Here is a 9291-nt window from a genome sequence, read left to right on the forward strand (position 1 = left end):
ACTTGATTGTGGTGAAATAATCAAAGCTTGTTAATTGCATTCAATGAGTATTACATTGTGTAATGCGCAATAATGATTTCTGAAATGTTTCAATTACAATCAATAAGCTATTGATTTTCTTTACTTGATCTGCAATGTGTAGCAATAATTACTGGTTTATTGTGATAATGTGTTTTAATAATCAATGATTATTACATAATGGTTTCTGTTGCTGTTGACTGAAATCATGAATGAAAGTTTTCTGAAGAAAATCTATCATTACTAGGCACTGGATTTTGTTACTTGAAAAGAATATATCGGATCAGAACCTAATTACAAAACTGTAAAACTATAAAATGAATTAATACAGGAGGGGTGGGATTATATAAGCTTGCTTCTTCCCAATCCTTTTCAAGCAATAAATCAAGCTCTACTTGACTTTAGTAAATGATCACTATATTTAATTAAGCAAATGTGTATTAAGTGACTTTTTTGTTTTGTTTTATTTTCTGTCTTTTTAATCTATGCATTTAATTATTACTTGAATGAGTTTGATAAATATGTTTTAATTCTTTATTGCTTTGACTACAATGCTTGAAATAAATCAATAAGTCAAACCAAATCAATCAAATGTCTTCCCATTTCCTGCTGCCTTAAAAGGACAGGGGACATTCAGGCCATGCATTTATCGCAGCAGGAAATGTGTTTCATGTTTCCATTTTTTTCTATAAGTATATGAGAACCAGTCATTCCCATCCACCGTCTAGTGTCTCCCAAAAGTCTCAAAACAAATAAACAAAAACAGTGCATCAAATTATGGATTTCACTGTACCTGAGCCAGGACACTGGTCAAGCCGCTCACTTTAATATCCACAGAGGGCTTTATAATTTCACCCCTGAAACACATAATGGTTTTACGTTTACTAACTTATCACCAAAAATTTGGAATTTGGTTTTATCAGCACCGTCACCATGATTTTTCTGTTTGCTCATACAGTTTCTCTTTTTTTTCTGTTACTATCTTTTTACCTCTCTTTTTGCACCAAAATTCACATTAAAACAAACCGTTTCTATTTGCATTTAAACATGTCAAAATACAACATTTACCACATCAGAAGCTCTCTGCCGCTTAATTCTCTTCACTCATCATTTTTAATGTCCTGTTTATGCTTTAAAAAACAGAAATGTCACCAAATTGAAAATTACAGTACTATGCACTGGTTGTTAAATAGTTATAAGCTGCCCCTTTCTCAGATGACCTTGTTTGTTTGTGTAAAAAGCAAAAGAATATTTGAGGGAGGAAAAAGCAGGTTTGTTCTGAAATTTTTTGAATCCATTTAAAATAAATGGAGTTCTGTTAAACTGTCACCAAGCTTACACTGAAAACTGTTTTGTGTGTAATAAATAGTCCCTCTGTGTTATAAATGCTCAAAGGAAATAACCACATTTACAGAATAAAAGTACTCATATTGTCCTCATGTGTAAAAAGCTGTCTACTTGTGAAGCAGCACTTTCTTGTTGCTGCGTGTACTTCAGTAATGTCAGTTTTATTTTGTTTTGTCCAACCTATGTTTGGGATCTTGCAATAATCACCAATGTTGTGAGTCAGTCTGTCTTACAACTCAACAACATAAAATAGAACCACAATTAATTGTGGATTTGCACAGATAGTATGTGTGACAGAATGAAATGCGTTACATGTGTTGGTTTGTATGTATAAATGTGTGTGAACTGTGGTTGTGCGGAGTACATGTTGACTTGACTTGTGACTGTATTTGAAGGTTTTTGGAGCCAAGAGGTATGTTTGTAACACTTGAGTTTGTGTGTGGACAGGCCCCGCCCCTTTTGATTAACATTTACACCAGACAGTAATGATGATAATCCTCCAGCATCTTGTTGCTTAATGATTGTACCCCCCACCACTTCTGTTGTCATCCTCCAGATTTCTTTAACTCCCGTTGTCCCCCTTTCTTCTGTACCCTTACCCCCTGTCTCCAACATCGCTCCTTCTTTCCTCTTCTTCTTTTCCATCTAGTCGTACAAAATAATTATAAAAAGATACAAATGTAATCAATATAACTAAAGTTTAGCCTAAATTACAAAAGGGGTTTATACAAATATACACCTTGTATGTCAGAAGATCCATAACCCCCGATTGTAACAGTAAAATATGTGCAACACAAGAAGCCTTCAGCTCCTATCAGTCTGCTCAACAGTTGGACAGGACAAGTTAAAAGAAAAAGAGAGTAAAAATCTGTTCAATGGGACCTAATTTTTATAATTTGCATATGGAATAGGCCTGAAATTTCTTAACAAAGAAATTATTTTATTCTGCACTCATCATCTGAGGCTAAAATCATTTTGCTTTTTACCTCTTTCTGAACATAGCGTTTGCAAATGGAGCCCACAAACTCACAGGAATGGTGGACTTGCACATTTCACAGTCTCTGATCTAATCCATGGTACTGATTTAATGTGTGTCTGTTTTTGAACCAGGGTGTTACTTTCAGAATCTTAGAAATAGTTTTATTTTCATACCATGAATAGCTGGGCACACTGGTGTGACCTTAGATTTTTCTTGGTCCCACAATTGAGAAATTACTGTAGGTCTTATGGAGCCCTGGTCCATTATTAGCAGTAAAGCTGTAATAAAAAGAGCTGGTTTCATTTTGTCTTTTATGTCAAAGTAGAAAAAAGGAATAGAGCCTCACAGCAAATTCCACCAACAGGGCTCATTTTGAAAAACAGTCAGTGTAAATTTGAGTCTTGAGCTTGTTCATGTGAAACTAATGCTGCAAAGGACTACAGCTGCCAGAAAACAAAGGAAGCTCAATTACTTTAACACTCGCCAGAAAAGGGAAACACAATACATAAGCTTCGTTAGTGTTCAGAGAGAATAAAAAAACAAGCCAAAAATACTGGAGATAAAATTTAAAAAAGTTGGTTTCTGTTTTTTAAATCAAGATCTATCTGAGTCAAACTCTGATGTTGTGGGCTTTCAGAATAATAATGATCGGGTACATTTATCTGACCATCTGTCAAACAGCTGGAATTGGAAAGGCTTCAATCATAAAGAGACAGTAACATCTGGGATTGTCCAGAATGTTCTGTTGAACTCATATCTTCAATGTTTTTTTGGCAAAAATCACATTTTCTGTTGTTAGTTGGAGAGGGTATAATAAGAGGGTTCTCCAGTGCTCTTTTGCTCTCCTTCCAATGTGTTACCGGTTCCAGAGATAGTACCCCTGCAACAACTTTCAGTTAGCAATTTTGTCCCTTCTTTCTTCTTCATCTCCTGTCTCTTTCTGGGTAATTAATGCTCTGTGTTGTCGAAGCTCATTTGGAATTCCCCCATTGTTTCTTTATCCTCTTCACTCTCATGATGTCTCTCTGTCTGTTTGTCCTCTAATCTCCTTTGCCCACACTCTCCTTCCTCATTCAGCACATAGATTGATTACATTGTCTGTCTGTCATTACCTTGGATTTAAGTTTAGATCAGAGCATTTAGTGATATTAGAAAAGGAGGGTCAAACTTAGGATAATTATTGCTGTCACTATTTAATTTCACTTTTTATGATGTCAAAGAAATGTAAGTACATAAGCGTTATATGTAGTATATTTCTTTGACATCAAGAAGCTGAAGAGCAAAATCAGAAAAACTGGGAGCCTTGTTAGATATTTCAGAGCAACACAGAAAATATGTGGCATTTGTTTGTTATAAGCGAGGAAAAGTAGTCATTTTATATTATTGATATAAACTCGCCAGCCACTTTATTAGATACATCTTGCTAGTACCGGGTTGGACCACCTTCTGTCTTTAGAACTACCTTGATCCTTGGTGGTATAGATTCAACAAGGTACTGGAAACATTCATCAGATAGTTTGGTCCATATGACATGACAGCATCACACAGTTGCTGCAGATTTGTCAGCTGTACATCCATGTTGCCAATCTCTTGTTCCACCACATCCCAAAGGTGCTCTGTTGGGTTGAGATCTGGTGACTGTGGAGGCCATTTGAGTCCAGTGAACTCATCGTCATGTTCAAGAAACCAGTCTGAGATGATTCCAGCTTCATGACATGGTGCCTTATCCTGATGGAAGTAACCATCAGAAGATGGTACACTGGGGTCATAAAGGGATGGACATGGTCAGACCCAACATTACCCCCAACACCATTGCACCACCAGCAGCAGCCTGAACCGTTCATAGAAGGCAGGATGGATCCATTCTTTCATGATGTTGACGGCAAATTCTGACCCTACCGGGCAACATTTTTCCAATCTTTTCTTGTTAGGATTGGTGAGTCTGTGTGAATTGTGGCCTCAGTTTCCTGTACTTAGCTGACAGGAGTGTCATCCGGTGTGGTCTTCTGCTGCTGTGGCTCACTGGATATGTTCTCTTTTCAGACCATTCTCTGTAAGCCCTAGAGATGGTTGTAGGTGAAAATCCCAGTAGTTTATGAAATACCCAGACCAGTACCAACACATTGCCACATTCAAAGTCACTTCAATCACCTTTCTTCTCCATTCTGATGCTCGGTTTGAACTGCAGCAGATCATCTTGACCATGTCTAGATGCATAAAGGGATTAAGTTGCTGCCATGTGATTGGCTGGTTAGAAATTTGCGTTAACGAGCAGCTGGACAGGTGTACCTAATAAACTACCTGGTGAGTGTAGTTGCATTGTAACAGACTTTAATAAAGTGCTCCTTAATTAAGTTTTATATGAGTAAATGAAAGCTGAACATCATGAATAAAGCAAGTTTAAATGTCATCAAAAATTTAAGCTGTAACAGTAAAGACTAAGACATTAACTACAAAGACACTTTCAATTCTGCGTCTGTTTGCCTTTGAGTTGATGCTATTTTTGCTACATGTAACAGAGTCTGAGTACATACTGGAATCACTTAATAAAGCTGCTGTTGTGCAGAAGCAACCAGGACTTGTTCTTTTGAAATAACGCAGAGGAGTAACAATGTTGCGATCACGCATAAACCCTTTTCTTCACTCTTTGTTTTCTATTAGGTTTGGTCCATGGATGGCTATTACAAAGGCAGACGTGTGCTAGAATACAGAACCATGGGCGACTTCACAAAGGGACAGAACTTTGTTCAGCATTTGTTGCCCCACCCCTGGGCAGGAACTGGCCATGTGGTTTACAACGGCTCGCTGTATTACAACAAGCACCAGAGCAACATCCTGGTGAGTAACTGTATGAATCCTCTGAGGGTATTCTCAGAAATGGCAGTAAAGCAAAGGAGAGGTGAATCACTTGCCAAATCAAGGTGTTTATGTCAGTATTTAGCATTATATTCAAAATCCAGACAAACAACATTTTTTATTTCCTTCAGTTGTTACAACTTTCATAAGAGACAATGGATTTAACAAAGTAATTTGGTTTTCCTCCCAAAAAAAGACAACAACAAAAAACCAGGAAATGATTATGTTTAATCTCCTGTGTGTGTCTTTATCGGCCTGCCTCCAGCAGTTAGGACTTGTGGGAAGTGTTTTGTGTTAACAGTCTTGTTTCTGGGCTGAACTTGGTAATTAAAAAAATTAGCGTGTAAAATGCCAGGAAGCTCATTCAGACACAATCTGGCATTATCACATCAGTGGACATCAACGTCTGTCTGACAGGGGGCGCAACACCAGATGATCCAAGGATCCAGCGGAGACACGTGTGCTTTATGTACTTGTCCTTGCAGGTTCAGTACAGTTTTCACTCTCGCAGTGTGCTGCTCCAGCGCAGCCTGAGCGGTGCCGGATACAACAACACTTTCCCTTACAGCTGGGGAGGATCCTCTGACATCGACCTCATGGTTGATGAGATAGGACTCTGGGCTGTTTACACCTCCATCCCAAATGCTGGAAACATCATGGTACAGCCTCCTTTTATTAGTTCTTGCATACCTATCTGAATCCTTATTTTTTTGAATATATATTTTGAGAAGTACACATAAAGCTGTTTTTTCTAAAAAATAAGAAAACCGCCTTCAGACCACATAACAAGATCACCGTTTGTATGGTACGGTGGCCCTGAAGTCTATATCACACTAACAAATCCATCAACGCAAAATCAAAGTTCCAGAAACCGAAACACAAAATATAAAACAAAATTAAAATTATATGTTTTGGAAAACTAAAATAATTCCCAAAAATCGAAATGAAATGTTACAAAACAAACCACAGCAAGAAACCGGTAAAAAGATAGGGACTTTGGGGCATCACTGACTGGATGATGATATCTGCCTTATGCCAAATTATTTTTGGTTGAAATGATGGACAAATCATACTATGTTTTACATCTCACTTTCATTTTTACTTTTGTTTTCCGAAAAATTTCATTTTTATTTCATTTCATTTATTTGAAATTGTGCTATGGTTTCTGGAATTTTGTTTTGATTCCTCAATTGTTGTTTTTTCTTTTATTAATAGTTTTACTTTTTTTATTATTGTTTTGTTCTGTAATACGTTTTTGCATTAAGTGATTTTTTGGGTGGGATTTGTACTTCAGGGTCACCGTAGTTCAGTGACTTTAGGTATTTCATCCCCCAATTATCACCTTGTTGATTTTGATTTTTATGAGAACTTTCAAGTCATCCGACCAGTGTGTTTTTGTCAGTTTTCTGACACAATTTTTGTAATTGCAATAGCTTTATTTTTCAAGTGATTAAAGCGTTAAAATAGTGGATTTATGTTTACTCTGGCTGGATTACCTTGATAAGGCAAGTCCACATTCCTGTTTTCTTAGATCATCATTCCAGACAGTGATCATAATGTGTTTAGAATCATAAATCAGCTTGCGCTGGTAATTTATTACTTAAAGTGTTGATTACTTTCTCACTGTGTCCAGGACATTATTGAATTCCATTCAATAATCTGTTAAAGGAATTACATCTTTCAACAGATTTTATTTCACACCCCTGTCGATCTGTGGCACAGTAGCTACCATGCATGGATGCTGGATCACTAATAAAAAAAAGCGGTTTGAAAAAAACACTTTATTTGGTTCCTTTTACTCTAAATGAAAAGAACTGGCAGAGATTGCGAAGAGCTTCCTGCCAAGAGTTTACCAAGGAGAAAATATTTCATCATATTATTTTTTCAATATTTTGACAGCACATCTCCATTTTAAAAGCTTTTTTGATTAAAAAAATAGCAGTGGATTAAAACAAACTGCTTGACAAATGTTCAGGTGTACTCCTTAATGCATTTTTATTTGCCATAAAACACTTGGCAAAAAGAAGAGATGACAAAAATACGATAAAAAAAACATCTTGTTGGGCAAAAACTCCTATTTTATAAAGATCAATTTCTGGGCCAATTTGGTAAAAGAAGCCTGGGTTGGTTTCCTTTAGAGGATCAGTGGTGTCATCTTCAGACCAGAACACTTTGGAAGACCATTACCCTGCAGCACGCCTCGGTTCGCTCATCTTTCACATCCCGCACTGTTCTTTTCATTTTACAGACCATTTCACCTTTGGCTCCATCACTTTATTAGGATTTTCACCTGCAACATTTGGCATCTATTCCAGAAAATTGGATTTTCTTTCTATCCTTTACTCTTTCTATTTGACGGTACATGCGATCTTGTGAGCCGTATGATGAAGACTTTGTTCTTCAGGCTTGTTTGTGCTCTGATGTTTTGCGTGCAGGGTCTGCATTAATCTTTGATCTGTTATGACCTGATGCAACAAATGCATGCTCTTGTTCAACCAGGAGGGATGCGCCACTCCATACAAGACGGCCGAATACACGTTTTTTAGTCTTACCTCATGTTGTTGGTAAAACAGCTGAACATTAGCTAATGAAACTAAATAAAACCTAACAAATTAAAGCTAAATCATATAAAATAAGTGACACAAAAACTAGACATCATTGCATTTATTGTTTGGAATACACATTTTTCACTGTGAGCCAACGTTTTACACTGGAAAATACAGAGCAAGTAGCGTGGGTGAAGGCAAAAGGTTTCTGCTCCAATTCAGTGAAAATGCAGAAACATCACCATAGCAACTCACCACTTTTTGATGGCTATGAAAAATTTGAAAAGGGACATGCTAATCCACTCCTCCTGTCTCTAGGTGAGCCGTCTGGACCCTCGTTCACTGGATGTCCTCCAGAGCTGGGACACGGGGTTTCCCAAACGGAGTGCAGGGGAAGCTTTCATGATATGCGGCACCCTGTATGTCACAAACTCCCACCTTGCTGGAGCGAAGGTTCACTTTGCCTACCACACCAATACCTCCACCTATGAGTACACTGACATCCCCTTTCACAACCAGTACTCTCATATTAGCATGATGGACTACAACCCCCGGGAGAGAGCCCTGTACACCTGGAACAACGGTCACCAGGTGCTCTACAATGTCACACTGTTTCATGTCATCCGCAGTGATGGGTAGTGACAGAGAACAAGAAAAATTGTTGTCATTTTTTAAAGAAAACTGAATATTTTAATGCACACAAACCAACGGATACTCACATAAATCATGAGATCTGCTGTCAAAAAGAAATTTAGTTGAATCATTGTTTGAATTTGAATGATTTCCAGACTACAAGTGCACTGCGAGCTGACAAGATGAAATACATGACCATCAAACAGACTACCCAACCTGAGTTCTGGACCAAAGGCAGAAGTCAGTCACTTTCAGCTCTTTGCTTCAATAATCTTATGTGTCACAAAGTGACTTTTTGAAGCAGAGGATGATAAAAACATTTTGGAGAAAAAAATAGTCAGATTGTAAACTGATTTCCACCTCGCTTTAGAAGTTGAGCTGTGATAATGGCCTTGTTGAAGATTTCATGGGTTTGTGACGTGATCGTGGGCTTGTTTAGTCAGCATGATTGTTCATTCAATAAACGTTACTGTCGAATTTTGCCTGTGTGTTTATATATTTGGTGTTCGTGCAGGAGTGATGTCAGGTTTTCTTCTCTCGGCACGTCTCCATAAATGAAGCGGAAGTTGAGATCAAACTTAACAAAATGAACATCCAAACCCACGCTGGGAGAGACAGCCCTCTCTGTACTAATCAGACATGCAGCCTGGATCAAATACTCTATTATGCATGAAGGTTTGGATGGGAGAGAAGAAGGTGTTTTTTTACTGAAACCCAGTAAAAGCAAAAGAACGATCCCACTGTTTTCTGATGCTCTGTTCTTAGTTAAACCTCAGTCCTGGAGTGTAAAATGTTTCGCACAAATGTACTGATGACAATTTGGCACAGTGGTAATTTCCTGCCTGAGTGAAGTGTCTGCTGTCCTTTTTTTGAGCCTGTAAGTGTCTTACCTATATAATCATGATTTTTTTT

At 37.6% G+C, this 9291-nt stretch overlaps 1 protein-coding gene across 1 annotated transcript in view; it reads left to right on the top strand.

Annotated features, from left to right (window-relative positions):
- LOC101169664 (noelin-2) overlaps window positions 1-8856 on the top strand; it is a 46308-nt gene extending 37452 nt beyond the window's left edge. Inside the window, exons 6-8 of the mRNA XM_004065981.5 lie at window positions 5006-5182; window positions 5686-5859; window positions 8065-8856. Coding sequence (XP_004066029.1) covers window positions 5006-5182; window positions 5686-5859; window positions 8065-8385 — 672 coding nt within the window. The 3' untranslated portion in view covers window positions 8386-8856. The remainder of the gene's footprint in view (window positions 1-5005; window positions 5183-5685; window positions 5860-8064) is intronic.
- Window positions 8857-9291: the final 435 nt, after the last annotated feature.

Source organism: Oryzias latipes, chromosome 1 (genome assembly GCF_053564925.1).
Source record: "Oryzias latipes strain Hd-rR chromosome 1, Olatipes_Hd-rR_3.1".
Lineage (NCBI taxonomy): Eukaryota > Metazoa > Chordata > Actinopteri > Beloniformes > Adrianichthyidae > Oryzias > Oryzias latipes.